This window comes from Lissotriton helveticus, chromosome 6 (genome assembly GCF_964261635.1).
Source record: "Lissotriton helveticus chromosome 6, aLisHel1.1, whole genome shotgun sequence".
Taxonomy (NCBI): Eukaryota; Metazoa; Chordata; class Amphibia; order Caudata; family Salamandridae; genus Lissotriton; species Lissotriton helveticus.
The window spans coordinates 649570851-649590719 of NC_136067.1; the positions used below are offsets into that span (position 1 = coordinate 649570851).

At 46.1% G+C, this 19869-nt stretch overlaps 1 protein-coding gene across 1 annotated transcript in view; it reads left to right on the plus strand.

Moving 5' to 3' along the window:
- LOC144762435 (dynein axonemal heavy chain 5-like) overlaps nt 1-19869 on the plus strand; it is a 1437549-nt gene that overhangs the window by 725755 nt on the left and 691925 nt on the right. Inside the window, exons 49-50 of the mRNA XM_078647616.1 lie at nt 6109-6207; nt 19011-19148. Coding sequence (XP_078503742.1) covers nt 6109-6207; nt 19011-19148 — 237 coding nt within the window. The remainder of the gene's footprint in view (nt 1-6108; nt 6208-19010; nt 19149-19869) is intronic.

Here is a 19869-nt window from a genome sequence, read left to right on the forward strand (position 1 = left end):
TTTTTAACCCTGTGGCACCTGTCACCGCACTGTATCAGTGATGAACCTGCACCTTGTGTGTTTATGGTGTTTGGTGTGCGACCACAACTCCAAGTCATGCTCCAACTGCAGTGCCGTGGCACTGAAGGCTTTGAGGGAGCGATCTTTGATGTCGCTAGGAGCTGGCAGGCGTCTCCACGATAGTCAGGGTCCCACTTGAGAGGAAGGTCTCGGAACCGTTGCAGGAGTCCGAAGTCCTCTTCATCCCACTCAAGATCGTTGGGACACTCAGGTAAGGAGCACAAATAACAAAAGAAGGCGAAGCACACTTCGACTTCTCCTTTTCCCCCAGCTGACGCGATGAAGGAACATCGACGTTTGAGGCCTGGTTCCGCAGAACCTGCACCTGTGGCAACTCTTCACCTCCCTAGTACTCCAGGAGCTGGAGCCAAGCTCGCTCAAGCGCCTCATTTTTGAGCAGCCCAACTCCTTCGGCATGCCTTTGGGCCCAATGGGGTAAGAGGGGGGCACCATCTGGTTCTTCATGGGTGGCTCCGGCCCTTGCTCCGTTATGTCCCCATGGATCTGGTCATGGATCCGGGCTGCTGCTGGTCATGACATTGTGACCTTCCCTGATGCTGATGCTCCTGGTTCCCCCGGCCCTCACCAGGGTGCCAACCCCATTCTAATCACAGATGTCATGAAGCTAGAGCTGCACCGCCCAACATCGATTCCGGCATCGATAGAACACTTGCATCTTAGGTCGGAGCCTCAACCCTATTCTGAAGGGCTAGGGAGGTAATGAGAGGGGTCACTGGACTCTTATGAATACCAGTACGAGCAGAATATGGACTGGTGTGAGAAACTAGATGATGCCAGCGAACTGGACACATCTCTAGATACTGCCATGCATTCTCCCCAACTGTGGCTAAGGAGGAGGGAGCTACATATGCACCTTAGTTTGCCCTCAGTGGCAGTCAAAACTAACATCTTGATGGAGGTGATGCAACCCAGAGTCTCCTCCTCTGAACCCCTTCTCCTGTTGAACGGAGCCTTCACTTCTGGGGACCTGGTCCAAATCCAGCACAGGGTTTCCTGTGAACAGGACGATTGCCTACCACCACCTCCCTGCTCCAGAGGACCCAAATTTCGTCACCCCTCACCCAACACTCTACCCTGGAGAGCTTGGTGGTCCAATCATTCACTTCTCACGCGCTCCCTGCCACAATCCTAGACAGGGAATCTAAGAGGCTGGACAGCTTGTGTAAGAAAATGTTTTCTTCTTCCTTCTGCCAGCCTTGCATTGTGGTCAGTGAATACTACTTGCTTCTTGGGTCGCTATTCCCAAACGCTGTGGGAAACAGTTGCGCAAGTGTTTCCACAGGTCCTGAAGGAGGCCCGGGCCATTCTATCCCAAGCAGTAACAGATGGGAGAGACGCAGCGAAGCTCAGTATATGCTGGGGTTTGGACATGACTGGCTCGCTGGGCAGAGGGGTTTCGTCGACAGTGGCCCTCAGACGCCACCTCTGGCTGAGAACATCTTGCTTTTCAAAGAATGTCCAGGCTTCCCTCATGGCCATACCTTCCAATGGCACCCGTCTCTGCAGAAACAAGGCAGACTTGGCACTAGAGCGCTTTGAGGACTCGTGGGCTACAGCCAAGTCCTTGGGCTTCTTAGCTGTCTTAAGTTAGCCTTTCGCTCCTTTTGTGGACACGGAAGAGACTTTCAACCTTACCAACCCTATCCCAGCCACGAGCCACGCAAGCTTCCCATTCTCTGCGTTGGCGAGGGCGCAGTTCCTACTAGTCTCTTAGTTGAGTAGCCAGCAATCTGGTCCAGCCACCCCAATCCGCTGCCCCAGCCCCCTCCCTCCCGGCATCTTAAGCCACCAAACCTTCCTAATCTTGGCATTTTAGATCATGGACGTTCAGTTGGTGGCAGGATCTGCTATCACCTTCACCACTCGCAGTCCCTAAAATTAGACAGGTGGGTTCTGCAGATCATTCAAAGAGGCTACTCCCTCCACTTCAAGACTACCCCTCCGTTCAGGTTTCCATCTTACGACCGGTGGACGGAGCATCATCTGTCCTTACTCTGAGAGGAAGTCATGGCTCTCTTGGCCAAGGGAGCCATAGAGAGGGTTCATGTGCCAGAAGTAGGCTGTGGTTGCTAGTCCCACTACTTTCTGGTTCTGAAAAAGGACAGGGGCCTTCATCCTATCCTAGATCTCGGAGGCCTCAACTACTTCCTCAGAAAGGAGAAATTTAAGATACTCACTTTGGCTCAGGTTTCGTCTGCATTGGACCAAAAATACTGGATGGTACAGTTGGACTTACAGAACTCCCATTTTCATATCCTCGTCCTGCCTGCCCGTCAGTGTTACCTGCAGATTACGGTAGGCCATGAGCATTTTCAGTTCACTTTGCTCCCTTTTGGCCATACCAGCGCACCTCGAGTGTACACCAGGGTGATGGCGGTGGTCGCAGCTTATCTGCACATATCAGGTGTGCCAGTCTTCCTCTATCTCGACGACTGGCTGCTGAAGGTGTGACCGCCCCAGGCTGTCATCTCCCTCCTCCAGACTACGGTGGTCCTCCTGCATTCACTGAGGTTCACTATCAAAGTCACACCATGCTCTCAAACGCTCCCTTTCAGCAAAGCCGTTCTGAACACAGTGCAGTTTTGGGATTATCCTCGCGAGTTCAGGATATTCGGGCTATGATACCAATATTTCAGCCTCTATCCTTGATTTCGGTAAGACTGACTCTGAGGCTGCTGAGCCTCATGGCCTCCTGCATCCTGCTAGTGACACATGCCAGGTGGTCTATGCGGGCTCTACAGTGGGACCAGAAGTTCCAGTGGCCGCAGCATCTCTTTGACTTGATCCAGATCTCGGAGGGAACTGCAAAAGGCCTGCGGTGGTGGCTAACGAACCACAATTGGGTCAGAGGTAGACCCCTCTCCCTTCCCCAACCAGATCTCACAATATTGACAGATGCGTCACTCCTGGGATGGGGCAGCCATCTGATAGAGGTGGAGATCAGAGGACTCTGGTCTCCGACATAATCTGGCTCCACATCAACTTGTTGGAGCTCCAAGTGATCTGATTGCCATTGAAACCCTTCCTACCCTCCATCAAGGGAAGGCTGGTTCAAGTGTTCACAGACAACACCACCAGCATGGGGTACTGCGACAAACAGAGCAGGTTGGTGTCATGGACCCTTTGTCAAGAAGCCCTGCATCTCTGGACATGGCTGTAAAAGCAGGACATTTCCCTGGTGGTTCAACCACTGTCAGGCTCCCTGAACGCCAGGGCAGTCAAACTCAGCCATTGATGCTTAGCGGATCACAAATGGCATATCCACCCGGAGGTGGCCCAAAGTCTCTTTCAACAGAGAGGAGAGCCTTGGTTAGATCTGTTAGCCTCTGCCGAGAAAGCGCAATGTCAGCAGTTTTGCGTGCTAGAGTTTCCAAGGCGGCTATCGCTCTGAGGTGCTTTTCATCTCGAGTTGAGCCCACAACACCTGTACGCCTTTCTGCCCATATCACTCCTGCCCAGAGTTCTCAAAGAACGGTCGGGCCCAAGTCATCCTTGTGGCTCCAGATTGGGCATTGAGAGTGTGGTATCCTGAGCTTCTGAACATGAACATTGATTAGGCTGCCCCTTCTGGAGGGTCTTCTGTTGCAGAAGCAGGCGAGGGTCCTCCATCCAAACCTGTATACTCTTCACCTTCTGCGTGGAAATTGAGCGGTGGCAGTTTTTAGCTTTCAACCTTCCTCCTGAAGTCTGTAATGTTGTGGTAGCCAGGCGTCCCTCCATCAAGACGGTACATGCCTGCCGATGGAGAACGTGTGTATCCTATGGTACAGAAAAGCCTGTTGACCATCTTTCTGCCTCCCACTCTGATATTTAACTTTTTATTTTGACTCATGCCCAGCAGGGCTCTGCTCTGGGAACTCTACCAGGGTATCCTTATGCTTTGACTGCCTTCTTGAAGCTGCCTGACCAGCCCTTTTTATTTAAATCTCCCATTGTAAATAGATTTCTCAAAGGTCTTGTTCATATGTTACCTCTTTCCCCTTTCATTATGCCTCAGTGGGACCTTAATTTGTTTTTCACATTTCTGATGTGTGTTCCCTTCAAGCCTTTACACAATTGCCCCCTCAGGCTGCTCTCCATCAAAACAGCCTTTCTTGTGGCCACTACATTGGCCAGGAGGGTGAGTGAGCTGTAGGCTTTATCATCCAAGCCTCCCTTCCCATCAGTTTTTCCTGACAAACTGATGCCTCACACTAGGACCTCTTTCCTGCCAAAAAAGTGGTAATGCCATTTCATGTGGGCCAGTCGGTCACCTTGCCCACTTTCTATAGTCCTCCACATCCCTCTAAAGAAGAATTATGCCTCCACCGTTTGGACCCAAAAAGAGCTTTGCCATTCTACCTTGCCGCACAAGAGAGTTCCCGGTGGACGATCAACACTTCATGGGTTACGTTGGAGAAAAGTAAGATTGGGCGGTGCAGAAGCGAATCATCTCTCGATGGGTCGTTGTCTTCTGCTACGCAGACAGTCTCAGACATCTGTCAGGCAGCAAAATGGGTGTCTCCGCACAAGTTTTCAAGGATTACTGCCTGGACAGTCGGGTCTGCAGGGAAGGGCACTTCGCCTGTTAGGTCCTGTTGGACTTCTTAGACTAAATTCGTCCGCTGACCTAACTCCGGGGGGCTATTGCTTGGGTATCTTTTCAAAGTTAAGGAGTCTGAGGTTAGATGTCTCTATCAGATGAACAGGTTACCTACCTTCAGTAATGCCTTATCTGGTTGAGACAATATCCAGCTGCAGATTCCTTACCGACCCACCCATCCTCCCGTTCTGTGGACAGATTTCTAGGGTTGGGGATGATCCCTTTCAGGGTCCTAGTTTGGACACACTAGTGTCAGTGCACTTCATGGCTCCACACTTTTGGCATGGAAAGTTGTAAAAAGTAACTGATGTCAGTGCGCTGAGGTGGCACAGATGACGCTAATGACGCCATGTGGAGCCGGCTGATGCCACGTACCGGCAAGCAGGGGTACTGCTCACCTCAAATCTTCCAGATCCAATCTGATGCCTGGGAAAGTTCAAAAGTAAGGAATCTGCAGCTAGATATTGTCTCGACCACATAAGGTGTTACTGAAGGTTAGTAACTTGTTCCTGAGGCAGCTTCTGTGCTTCAGCAAGTCATAAAGAATACCTAATGTTACTTGTTGGCTTGATCTGAAGCCAGAATCATTTTACCAAGAAAAGCTGCTAATTTTTAACACTTACCCTACACAATTAAACTAAACTGCACATTTAAAAAAGAATGAAGATACTGAAGCTAATGTGAAATATGTCATTTAATTATTAAACAGTTTCACCACCCCAATATAAAACGGGGAACATCCATGACAACGCGGTCAAAACATCGCGCTGCCATTACCACGCGTCTTTTACAACGCTAATCGTTACCACGACTTGCGCTGGAGGGCGCTCTAGACTAAGGAATAGTAGATTTACTATTCCAACACCTTCCCTACTGTACGTAGGCTGGAGTTGGAATAGTAAATTTTACTATTCCTAAGTCCAGCACCCTACAGCGCAAGTCGTGGTAACGACTTGCGTTGTAAAAGAAGCGTTGTGATGTACTGCGATCTAAAAGATCGCGTTGTAACATCATACAACCATATAAAACACACCAGCTGCAAAGCAATAGGTAAGGTGATTGAAATAAATCATGCAAGATGGACTGCTTATCCAATGCAGTGTATGCTAAGCAAAGGCACAGGCTTTATGCTGTACAGCTAGCCCTTTATCAACATCTACAACGCTGATGTTGTGAAAGGGCCTTTGCAGAACAATACATCAACTATGTGAAAAACATTTGTTGTAAGGTAGGATGGCACAACAGTTGTTAAAAGCAAATGCCAAAAGCAAACCAACCAGCTGAATTTACAGCTCAGTTTAAACAATGCCATTCTATTTCCCCTGTGCTAAACCCCTTTGGTAAAGGTGGCCTATCAATGCCCAAAGTGAATCATAACACCCTCAGCTTTACTTGATGTTGTGTACAGTTTTTATATGTCTTCCTTGTCTTCTTTATGAAAACAGGGTTTGGCATACTTGCTTGGGAAGTTCCTGTTTCTTTTCACCTGCTCTTCCAGCGTAGACCTGACTGCTTTGAGCCGAGTTTTGCTGGGAACTGCGATGGTGAGTACCAGAGTGCATGTTTCTTAAGCTACATGAATATATATGCTGTTATGTCTGTCATGGAGATCGTTACAATAGATTCTTACAGAGAAACAGAGAGGAAGTTACACTAAATTTATTTTACGCTGAAGTCCTTTATCAATAGTCACATGTAAATTCAAAGCTCATTAAGCCTATCTTGCAAATTTTACTGGATATAACAAACAAAAGCGACAAAAAGTTATCAAGTGTGAGAAGTCCCTGTGTAGTGTGATTAGTAGTTCAGAGAATATGAAAGATGTATGATATCCTCTCCCTCAACAGAGTGGTTCACTGACCACTTTTACTAACTTTGGTGCCAGTTTGGGGTGGGACTATGTCCCCAAACATCTCTGTGTGCACAGCGGGGCCCAGGAGAAGAGGAGGAGATGCACATCAAAAGCGCCAAACGAGTCCCACAACGCGGGTTATACAGAGCAGTTCCCTGCCTGCTTTTACTAACTCTTGTGCCGTTCTGGGGTGGGACTAAATCCCCGAGATATGTGCAAGGCGAGGCCTAGGAGCAGAGGAGGTGGTGCACTTCGATAGCAAACAGGTCTCTGCAGCTGGATTTGGTCTACCTTCTTGGGTCCTGGCTGGACGAGCGCTGGCCAGCTCGGGTATGGGCATACCCGGGACATGTCTGGGTGAAGAACGGGCCAAGACAGGCCCGCCTTAGCCTGTTAGAGGCAGGGGCTGGTCTACCCTCTTGGCTCCTGGCTTCTGTTTCCTGGTAGTTGCCCTGCCAGCTCAACCATAAGGTTCTTACTCTAATTATATAAATTTGCTTTTGTGGCTGCCACAGGTCCTCAAACAGGTACTCAAACCCAACACAACACTTGACAGTTTTCTGGTGCGGACCGTGGATGTAATTTCTAATTAAATAAAGCTGATGGAAATGCTACTTTCTCTTACAACCAAGGACTTTGCCTCATCACTGTCACCTATGTTACCCCTGTCAACGCTCACACCATTGTTCCAACTGATTGCCCCTCCAGCGTGCTAACCCTACTTGAAGAGGACGGTGACTGTGGCATTACTGGAGATGTTATGGGGAAGGGACGGCTCTAAATAATAGTATTGAACTGCTGCCTATTCACCTGATTCATGACCAGTGGCGAAACGAAGAATAAGGACCCAGAAACCGAAGTTGATTAACCCAAAACAGAAACATGACACAAAGGCAGAGTATGCCGACAGGCTTGCCACCACCGGACCCTGACTTCTGGGACATCATAAGCGGGTGCCTTAGTGATTTATTGGCTCATAAACTGTATCCTGGCTTACTGCTATCGAGGCCATCTTAAAAAAGTTTGATAAAGTCCGGTGAGGGTCATCCCGATGGTCAGGTGCTGGCACAGCCACATGCAGTCGCTGGAACAATGCCCTCAACATCTGCTGTGCAACCAACTATTAATACCAGGAAAGTAGGGGAAAGAGGTGGCAATAACACAGTTATGTGATATAGCTTCTGGAGCAGCACCTAGACTGCCAGCCAGGGGGGCAGGTATCAGGCACCCTAGCCACAAGTTGAAAATCATCTAGATAGAAGGCCAGCTAGTCCCTTTCCTGTGATTAAAATCACTTGCCGAGAGAAGGTTAAAGGGCTTTCTTGAATGTAACTTCTTCTCAGCTGTTGCTCCTATCAAAGAGAGAAGACCTGCACCACTTCCATCTCCAACACAATGGGTGAGATTTTACAACCTAGGTCAACTTTGAACCAAGCTGTCATGTCTTTTATTGTGCGACCTGCAGGAGAAGGAAAAGGAGGAAGATTGTAGCACATATACCCATCATAGGATATATGATTCACCAACCACTTATGTTGCATAAACCCGATAGATATCATAGGTATTAATAAAGATATGCCATTCCTCAGAATGAAGGTTGGTAGCCAAGTCTGCAATATTCCAACTAAGGAATTTTAAATATGCACTCTTGACACCTGAGGGGGCTACAATCACACCCTCCTTTATGGCTTGTTGACTGGGTAGAAGGTAAATCATGATGTTCCCTAACAAATATATTATGACCCACAATAAGCGACAATTGTCCATGATTAATGCCATAAGCCCCCCTGATATAGGTCTTGCAGAGCCAATAGGTCTTGATAGCCAGGAACAAAATCATTATTTTCCCCATGAACTACCTCTACCATGAAGATGTGCCTAAGTGACCCAGTGAGCGGTATTGTAAGACCTTCACCTGGTCCTGAGGTACATCTTATTTCCGGATCAGGGAGGGTGATCACACAGCTTGAGGGTCTACAAATCACATGTGTTTATGCCCTGCAGTAAGCAACAGCAGGATCTTAGTAGGACTTGATTTTTTCATACCAGTTCTAGCTTGTGACAAAACCTCACCAGTGATTAAGGGACTTCACATTTTATGATTATTGAGTCACCTGGGAATTGTCTGTCCAGAGGCCCAATGCCCCCACTCGACGTTCAAAGGGAATTTTATTATAAAAGCCCCACCTGCAACACACATTGTTATTCAGCCCTTATTTGTTAAGGCCTGCGTTGACTCAAATGTGCCAGCAGGCAAATTAGGCACGCTGGCTAAGACACCTTCATTGGAATCTCTAGGCTTCAGTCAGATTTGGTGATGAAGGGGAGTGCACTCCATTATTCAAAGTTAAATGTGGAGTATGCCAAGGTTGCATCCTCTCCAATATATATTTTCCTGTATATCAATGATCTCAAAAAGACTCTGGTGATAGCAGGGACAGATGTGCCGCGGGTTGATAATAAAGCTGTGCCTGCATTACTTTATGCAGATGACACAGTGCTTTAGACCGGGGAACAGCGTTTACAACGCAACTTTTACAACGCAGTACCTTTACCACGCAACTTTTACAACGCAAGTCATTACAACAACTTGCGCTGGGGGGCGCTCTAGGATAGGGAATAGTTAATTTACTATCCAAAACCTTCCCTACTATCCACGGGGACTGGAGTTGGAATAGTAAATTAAACTATTCACTATCCAGCACCCCCCAACGCAAGTCGTTGTAATGACTTGCGTTGTGAAAGTTGCGTAGTAAAGGCATGCGTTGTAAAAGCATGCGTGGTAATGACATGCATCCCTTTAGGCCAGGATGGCAATTGGTCTCAAGAAGATGATATCTAGTTTTGTGGTGTTCATGAATGGGCTTGATTTAGAAACATATTTTTCAAAAACGTTTATTATGGTGTGTGGCCCGAAGTACACTTGTACCTTAGATATAGAAGGAAGAATAATAGAAAAGGTGAGCTCTTTCTCATATCTCTGGATGGTGTTTGACAATGTCTGTTCCTGGTCCCCCTGCATCAGGAATAGGTTGGAAAACTTCCTGCGTACAATTGGGGCCACTTTTGCACTTGCTGCATCTATACAGAAAAAACATATTGCACCCATTATAGAAATATACAACAGGAAATACCTTCCTACTCTCACTTATGGCATGGGGCTGCAGAGATGTACCTGCAACCCAGATGGAGGAAAACAGATTTTGCTGGCTCCTTCTCGAAGTCCCTGTAGTGAGGCTCATGCCACAAGGGAAAAAGGGAGGGGGTCTGGCAATTATTTCTCGGGTTACCCTTCCTGTTAGAACATTTCCCATATCTTCATTAACATGTGAAGCTTTACATTTCTCCATCAAACTTACTCCTTCATACAATCTTAAAGGAGTACTCATTTATTGACCACCGGGTTCCCGATCCGAATTTTTGTCCTCCTTTGTGTCATTGATGGAACCATTGGCAATTGATGATACATTTATTGCCTTGGGAGATCTAAATTTCCATCTAGATAAAAAGGAAGACTCCGAAACTGTATCCCTATTAGCCGACTGTGAAATGCTGGGATTAACACAACTTATAAATGTACCTACGCGTGAGGCAGGACACACATTAGATGGCATTTTTTCTAACATCAATGAGCTAGTAATACGGGAGGTTCTGCCACTTACCTGGTCAGACCACTATGCCATTCTGTGCCACATTCCTATCCATCAGGCCCCGATTACTAAAAGACCCCTTCCAACTCATGAAAAGTTTAGAGTTTGGAAGGATATTGATTACGAGATCTTTAGACAGTGGTTGATTAAATCAGGTCCTGTAATTTCGGATGACCCTAATGTAGCGCTGGAACAGTATTCCACCTGGCTGGGTAATGCGGTCGAAGCACATGTGCCGCTTAAATCCATTTAAAAAAAACGGAAAGTTCCCTCGGCCCCATGGTTCACAGAAGCCCTTAGAAAGCAGAAACAGGTGTGTAGGAGTCAAGAAAGAAATTGGTGCAGGACTTATGACAACAAAAGTAAATCTATATACAAAGAAACACTAGCTGTCTATAAGAAAATGATTCAGGAGGCAAAATTTTTTTATTTTGGAGAACAAATTGAAAATTCGAAAAACTCAAGTAGACAATTGTATGAGGTGGTCAAATCATTGGCTGGGAAATCAGCGGACTTAGGTCCTCCTCTCACGCAAGAATTTTGTGATGCATTGGCAAATTTTTTCTATTCTAAAGTAAATGATATTTACTCTGATTTCTCAGTAACCCCTACTATATTGAAATCCACCTCTTCACCAAAACTCCTTGAATGCTCATTTGCTCAATTCAAAGATATAACAGAGGAGCAGGCAGTGGATATTATTAGGACAATAAAAATGGGCTCAGCCCTCGACCCCTGCCCTCCTAAAATCTTTTCCCCAATAATTGACCTTATTAGTAAAGTCATAACAGGTGTCTGTAATGGAATGTTCATATCAGGGGTGTTTCCGGACAGGTTAAAGAACACTCTACTGAAACCTCTTCTTAAAAAACCTGGTCTAGAAAAATCCACGCTGAAGAATTATAGACCCATCGCTAGCTTACCATTTGTGGCTAAAGTAGCTGAGAAGGCCATGAATAAGCAACTGTCGGATTATATTGAGCAAAACATTTTGCTCGACGATTCTCAATTTGGGTTTCGCAAAATGCATGGGACCGAGACAGCATTGATTAAGGCCGCCGATGATATTAGGATCATCAGGGACCAAGGAGGCACAGCGGTGCTGGTCCTATTGGATTTGTCTGCAGCCTTCGACACGGTCAATCATTCCATCTTGATTGACCGTGTCGGAGAACTGGGTATACATTCAAGGGCCAGGGCCCTGCTACCCTCTTTTCTTGTAGGCAGAACGCAGGCAGTAACAATAGGATCTTTTAAATCTGCTGATCTTGCCCTACCATGTGGTGTTCCTCAAGGCTCATCCCTAAGTCCGACACTTTTTAATATCTATGTGTCGGACTTAGCTAGGGTTATTAAAAACTACCGGATGAGCCTTACCACATATGCCGACGACACCCAGTTGGTACTCGCCATTAAGAACGATGGAGAAGAGGTGGCGGCACGTTTCCAGGAAGGAATGTTGGCAAATAAGGAGTGGATGGCTGGAAATTGTTTAAGACTTAACTCAGAGAAGACTGAGGTAATGATCTTTGGAAAGTTATCCCCATCGTGGTCTTCTGTCTGGTGGGCCCCCCTACTCGGAGCCCTGCCAACTCCTGTTCATAAAGTCAGGAATTTAGGAGTAATTTTTGATGAAAAGCTTAATTTTTCTAACCATGCTAATCAGATAGCATCCTCCGCATTTCACAAACTTAGACTCCTGAAAAAAATTCTGCCATTTCTTCCAGATAGCGCGAAAAAAACGGTGGTGAGCTCCTTGGTGCTTTCATCTTTGGATTACTGCGATGGACTATTTGTGAATGCTCAATCTCGGGTGGTGGCCAAATTACAACTAATCCAAAACGCAGCAGCAAGGCTACTGTCTGGCACCCGCAAATATAAATCCATTAAGCAGGTAATCAGGAGCTACCACTGGCTAACTGTAAGAAATCGGATCAGATTTAAAACCTTATGCCTGACTTTTAAGGCATTACATAGTCTTGGCCCGGTGTTTCTTAAACAGAAACTTATTCTATATCACCCTAACAGATCACTTAGATCGGAACATCTTCTCCAGCTGACAGTGCCACGAACTAGGACTGTCTCTTGGGGTGATAGATGCTTTACAAATACCGCTGCCAGACTTTGGAACACGCTCCCGATGGCGATAAGGTCTACCCCTTCACTGTTTCAGTTTAGAAAACTGCTGAAAACCTGGTTGTTTGACCAATAACCTTCCTACTAACTGCACTATTTTTGAATCTTGATAATGCTCCTACAGGGACAATGAGTTGAGTCATAGCGCCAAGACACCCACGGGTAAAGTTGCGCTTTACAAATTGTAAAAATAAATAAATAAATAAATAAATAAATAAATAAATCGGGGACCAGCATCTGATGGAATCCAGCCCCAAATAGCTGCAATCTGCAGATTTATTTGCCTGCATGCCTGCTACTAATCATGGGGAGTTAGTTGGTACAACTCCTGTGTGCCACTATTTATTTGCTGCAGAGGTATGCCATAAATGGCAACCGCGTAAAAGATAACAGCATGCACCGCTGAGCCTACGTCTCTGCTGGGTGGTGGACCACGGGCGAACTTATCCTAACCTGTGGTGGAGCTGCCTCCCCCGCCTTGGAGGGGGCCGAAGACTATGGACCTGCAGCACCGCTCTTGAGGTCTGCGAAAACGTGGTGAGTGCAGGCAGGACTGTGGGTGCAGAGCGGGGGCTGTTGAAACTAATATGTGCTGCTGACCCAAATACTCCTAGTGGGTAAGATCTAATCTACAGATGCGCTGAGGGAGTGGATCCCCCCAAAAAATATACAAAAACATTAAAAGGACCAAGTCGGACCCACTGTACCCCCACTGCATGGTCTATGACCCCACACCCAATTAAAAGGCACCGAGTAGTGCATACAGATACAGCTGGATAATGGAACCTGCTACCGGCTAGAACTGAGTGCTATCAGTGCCCACCTTAACTAGCTCAGAGGGGCCCGCTACTGATGTCACCTGTTTCCATACTTAAACTGAGCAGAGAAGTACTGCTGGCACTACCTCAGTTTATAAATCCTCATCTGCTGGATAGGGTGGAGGAGAAGCAGGTCTATGGGTCACATTGAGGCAGGTGCTTGGAATGGCTGGTTGATGTGAACAGGAAATCACTGGATCCAAAGCAGGTGCACGGCCAACTGCGATTAGTAACTGCGACTACATAGTCATAATATTAGCTGTAAAAACAGAATCCTTGAAAGCATCATGGGGGAACCGGGGGGCGGGGGGGGTAACCAGACCAAGCTGCAATTTGAAGTGCAAAGGTCTTCCCAGACCCCTGGTGGCGGTGCTGACCAGAGCTTCACTGAGGAAGCACTCAGTGAAGAAACGACTGATACTACCGATATTAAATCACTACTTCTAGCAAAGCAGCACAGTCTCACCTCAGTTGAATCTAAGGTTGATACCATGTACTCTAGAATGGACTCCATTACCCAGAAGATAGAGAAAGAAGATGGCCGTATAACTGAAGCGGAGCTCAGAAACTCTGCGTTCGAAGACGCTGTCTCCCGCAGAAGGGACCAGCTTATCAACATAGAGGAAGTCCTCAAAGTAATCTCTGCTAAAAACAAAGACTTAGAGGCATTGTCGCACAGGATTAATATACGCAGTATGGGTATCCCTCATCATTTAACTGGTATTGGACTGAATGTAGGTACGCACAAAGAGTCTGATTTGCAAACCCATAACTCATACGCTGTCATTTGAGACACCCACAATTTGGCCCTGGACACCCACGTTCACTCGAGGGGGGGGGGCGCCAGGCTCTCCGGCTGTCTACCTGAAGGATACCCCTAAACTATGTTATTGCTTTCATTTTCCTTGGTCTGTGTTCCTCCAGCTTTTACTCCTTTGTTAGCACTTTTCCCTTTCTACCCCCATGCTCCTTTTCCCCCATCATTTCCTCTTTCTTTCCTTCACACTCAATTTTGAGGAACCTACTTCCTCTCTTGGGTTCACTCATTGACTCAATACATTACTACAGGCTGTCTGTTGCTAATTGGTAGCGCTGTCAAAGACTATTTAACCTCTTCTTAGTGATTGATGATTCATGACTGGTGCCTGCGACTACAATGGGTGTCACCGAGAGTGAGGTATTGGTAAACCTTTAGAATTGGAAGGGTGATTAGGTCCTGGCAGGATTGGGCTGTCACTGTGGGTGGTGGTAGGCAAGGGGCTTGGTTTTTTATGTTGTTTGTTCATCTGATTACATTGCCAGCTACGATTCCGATGCTGTGCCCCATGCAGTCTTGGGGCAAATTGAACAATCCAACAGCAAACCCATGGGCGTATTGAGATGACTATCCCTGAACTCAAAAGAAATGATGACTCCCGAAATACATATAATTGCCTGGCGTGGAACATCAGAGGACTGGGTAATTTCCGTAAACAGTGACATGTGCTAGCATACCTGGCTTAGCACATTATACATGTAGCTATGCTGCAGTAGACACAAATGGAGCCCGACACACATACTATCTTTTCTGGCCGCTGGGCATCGCACAAAAGCTTCACGACTTACACCTCATATGCTAGGGGTACTACGATACTCATCCAGAAGGGTGCACCTTATGCCCCATTATGCTCGATTACTGATCCCCAGGGGTCGTTACACCCTGATGTGGGGGAGGATGGCATCAACATCCATTACGTTTGTTAATTATTAGGGGCCCAACATAGACGCCGCCGCTTTTTTTGCTAGACTATAGGGCCTCATAGTAAACATAGGACCTACACATATCACTTGGGGAGTGGACTTTAACATAACTCTGCATCTAATGATGGATAGATCCCACACACAGCCTCCTCATCAGGCCTCTGCTAGTTGACATATTAATGCTCTTATGGAGAAACACCACCTGCTGGATGCGTCGAGACTCTTACACCCCCTGTACAAGGAGGGAACTTTCCACTCGGGAGTACTTCACAATTGGCTGAGATTAGATTATGGGCTCCTCTTTAGGGGCTTGGAGTCTGGGTGTAGGATGCAACACAATTAGCACGCACTTACTCTGAACATTCCCCAGTGGTGCTTACGTTGATAGCTCAGACTAGCTGTGGCGCCGCGGCCAGGGCGACTGACGCTGGAATCTGGGGACCACGGTTCGATCCCCAGCTCCGGCGGCAGGTTAGCCCAGCACCATGTGACTCTGGGCAATAGCTCGCTTAATCTTCCCGACGGCCCCCCAGCGCCTAGAGACCCTTACGGGTGATTGTGCGCTTTACAAATGTGGACTTTACTTTACTTTACTTTACCCTCTATGTCCTGGCGGGACTCGGCAGTGGTATTGCTGGATGTACCCTTTCACGAATAAATGAGGCAAGAAATTGTGGACTTTTTTGACAGAAATAACGCCTCTGTCCCAGAGATTAGCACAGTATGGGAAGCATTTAAGATAAGCATCCCGGGTTCATGCCTGCCTAAAAGCGGACTAAAAGTGGGGGATATTGCGATCTATCAGGGGCACCTTCACGGCACTGGAAAATGATATCAAGTTATTAGAGGGAGTTGTGACGGGCCAGGGATATTTTGTGATGATAGATTGACTCATCACGGAATATCAAGACAAGAGTACTTGTTCCGAGTCAAATAGCACATATTATTCAATGCTTTTTTTACCTACCAGCCTAGTGTAAGATAGGGCTAGACGCAGACCTAAATTATGCTTATCAGGAAGGAAAATGTTCCTGTGTGACTCGGGATTGCATGTGCCTAGATTGACCTCCCCATAGTAAGTTCTGGAGGTTTCTCACATTTCGCCTCAGCACACACTACAGTTGTGTGCCCTAAGTGCTTTCTGTGAAACTATATGCGATCCAGAGTGGTGCTTTGTGGCATGGAGGGGCACAAGAAGTCACAATTGCGACTACCATCTGCTCATCAGGCTACTGAGAGTGATGCCAGTGACAGACTATTGTGGCAGGAAAGGCCTTTTTCCTTGTCACTTGCCAGGGAGTGTCGCCCACTGGTATCTTCACTATTTTAAAATAGGTCTGCCAGTCCCCTGCATCTGTGTTTCTTGCTTCACCGATGTGGTACATGGTGCAACGTTTGTTTGTTCAAGCTCGGTGCATGGAGGTTGTGCTTTTAGTGTGTCACATGTGGCCGAGTCTACACAGGAATCCATTTTGATTTCCTGATATTGTGGAGGTTGAGAGAGTCCCAAGCAATAAAGTGAATAGTTTGGCTTCTTGAGTGTACACCTGAGGTCCTTTGGAGTGTGGAGGAAAGGAAACATAGGGTCCTTTTGAAGTATAGGAAATCAAGCTGCCCATTCCTGCTAGAATGTGCCCAGAAAGGGCTATTTTCATAGGTTAACAGGTAGTTAAATGGTGCAGCCTCTCTCTTCTTTTGCTCACTTATTTTGTGTTTCCCCTGAAAGGAGACACCCATCCCCATTGCACCTTCCTCTTGATACCTGAAGCAAAGGAATATGACTGGACTAGTCTAGGAGGAATAAGCAAAGGGCAAGACCTGCTGTAACTGATGCACTATTAGAATACACAATCTCAGTCTGCACCCGTACTGTAAAGATGGGACAGAAATTATAGGCCAGTTTGCCACGATTTCAGTACTAGAACTGGTGTACCACAGCAGTGGTGACCGGGGATCTCTTTGGTGCTCTCTGCCAGCTACCCTTGCCAGGTTTAGGACCATCAACCTGAAATGTTTGACAGTCTACCAGGAAGCTCTCTCTCTGGCCTTACTTGAAAGAAGAAGTTGACCTACTGCTTATGGTGCAGCATTGGAGGTGCCCTTGCATGGGAATGATGCTACATAGAAGAATGGGGATAAACAAACAATATCTCAACTGGTATTATTATGAAAGGCGATTAGACATGTATGCATCAAGCATTACGTGAACAGAGACAAGGAGACTCAATTAGTAGTTTTTTTTTAGAAACGTGCTCATGGCATCGTATTATTAAAGAACAGAAAATAATATATACAGTTGTAGCAGCACTGCACGTAAATAAATATAAAACAACCCGAATTGGACTTGGTGCTCTAAATGTGTAAGTGACACAAGAAGTGGCGACGCAAGTGACAATTGTGATCAGCAGGAACGGCGCATGGTGTAAAGGTGCTTGAATATATACAGTGTATCAAGTGAACAATGTGGCTCAAGACAATGATTTGTAATGCGGGTTTCTTGGAGGATTTGACAGATGATTTAACAGAGCCACACGGGGAAATGCGCCATCAATTGAGCTGAACAGTCGACGATGTTTCGATCCTCTTTGGTCAGGATTATCTTCAGGACCGGGTTGTCATTAAAAATGGTGCTGGTGGTTTCCAGAGCGGCCAAGATGGTTCAGATAAGTGGAGGGCGGCCGGCGTCTTAGGAGAAGGAACCTGGCTTAGGATTTCAATCTCTTAGCGGGTGCCAATCAAATCCGGACTTCGGTGGGGAAAAAAACTATTGGGCAGGAGTAAAGGGATTCCGTGGGCGGTGCCTGGGTATTCGGAAGCCTCAGGCTGAATGAATGCAGCCCAGAGGAAGGCACAGACTCGCCACGTCTGTGTGCATTCATTCAGCCTGAGGCTTCCAAATACCCGGGCACCGCCCATTGTCTTGAGCCACATTGTTCCCTTGATACACTGTATATATTCAAGCACCTTTACACCATGCACCGTTCCTGATGATCACAATTGTCACTTGCGTCGCCACTTCTTGTGTCACTTACACATTTAGAGCACCAAGTCCAATTCGGGTTGTTTTATATTTGTTCACGTACAGTGCTGCTACAACTGTATATATCATTTTCTGTTCTTTAATTATACGATGCCATGAGCACGTTTCTAAAAAAACACTAATTGAGTCTCCTTGTCTCTGTTCACGTAATGCTTGATGCATACATGTCTAATCGCCTTTCATAATAATACCACTTGAGATATTGTTTGTTTATCCTCATAGTCCTACCCTAATCTCAACGTGGTTTATGGGTCATACTCCTGTAGTTTATTACAACATAGAAGAATGGGGCTGCCAGGAACTGTCAGGATGAACTGAAACTGAACCCATGTTTGTTTTCCCCGTGCACATTTCTGCAGATAGAAACTGTGGAAATGTGGCAGACTGGTGTGTGAGGAAAGGCACCAAGAATGGGTGAAAAGCATTCCGGAACCACTGCACAGCACCTATTTTCAGTGTCCCCTCGTTTGCGGGGTCCTGAACTTAGGAACCGTGTACAATTTCTCTCCAGAAATATTTCCTGCAGTGGAACTCATAAGGAGAGCCAAAGCCCTTGTTTTGTTTTCCTATTGAACTGATAACATTGGATGGAGGCGTAATGATTAGAGCATTGTACTCATAGCAGAGCGGACAGCTACATGTGTTGCTGCTCCCATCCTTATCGTGGATGTAAGAATAACTGACGTTTTCGAGTTTGCAAATGATATCAGAATCCATTCAAACATGAAATGTGAGAAGGTTTATGTTCCTCTTGATGGACAAGTTGAGTAGAAAAGTTGCCAAACGGCTTTTTAAGACTTTATTGTAGCGTTGCAGTCTATTGAAATTGTGAAATCCTGTATCAAAAATATGAAAGCAAGGGTGTGTGCTCTTCAACTCTCTGTAGTACAATAAAAGACCATGTTCATTGAGATGGACGAAAGATTCTGATTATTTTGCAGTCTCGCTTATGTTAGGAACTATCTGTCGCTGCACGTTGTAAGGAAGTTGGTTTTAGAAATGATGGTCTGTAGTCGTGTACCAGACAGTAATCATGCATCTCTTGAAAGCATTACTGCCTTTGAAAAGCAGGTGTAAAACATGTTAACCTCTCTACTCCTTTGATTTCTAGGATGGGTGCTGGAGCTGCTTCGATGATTTTCATCTGCTGACTGAAAATGCTGTCTCCGTTTTTATGTATGGTGCCCAGACTATCTATGACTCATTGAAGGCCAAACATCCAGTGAGCGCACTGCTCAATGAACAAGAGGTGAGCCACAGCTTCAGTGTATCTGACAGTAGGTACCATGACCTCAGAGATCACATCTTTCAGTTGGCTGCTTTTGGCTTTGACCTTGCGTCAGTTTCCTTTCCTGGTTAATTAGTTGTTGATGGTCAAGCCGAGTCGCTTCATGTGCAGATTGTCTTCAGTAACCCTGAATGGCAATCTGAGTGCATGTTGGTTATCCATAGCATCTCTTAGAATTTTGGGAAACATAAAGGGATTTTGATTTTGACCTAGCTACAACGGATCAGTGTTGTATGGATGTATGCATATGTTATTCCTATAGCGCACCTAGCCACAAAGCAGCAGAGTGCTGTATTCAAGGAAGCTTTGGGAAGGCATCCTCTGCCAACAAGTCTGTTCATTAACCTACCTCTTTATGGCACCTGAGTGCCCTGCTCTAGTGTTAACTGAATTCGGATAATTCTTGTATACTGAGTGCATGATTTAAAAATGTATACATTCTCAATAGAATACCTGCGGTAACATGCTGTGGTACTTGTTCACCCCACCATTCAATTAACATGAAGTTCCTAACAAAACCAGAAAAAGAAAATCTTATTGCATAAATGTATAGTATGCTCTTCAGGTTAATAATGTATTAAACAAATGCTTACCAATTTTATTTCTGTAACTAAGGTAAACCTTCATATAGCTTTTTTATTGCATACATTTCTTGTTTTCCTTAGAGAAGATGTTCTGTTTA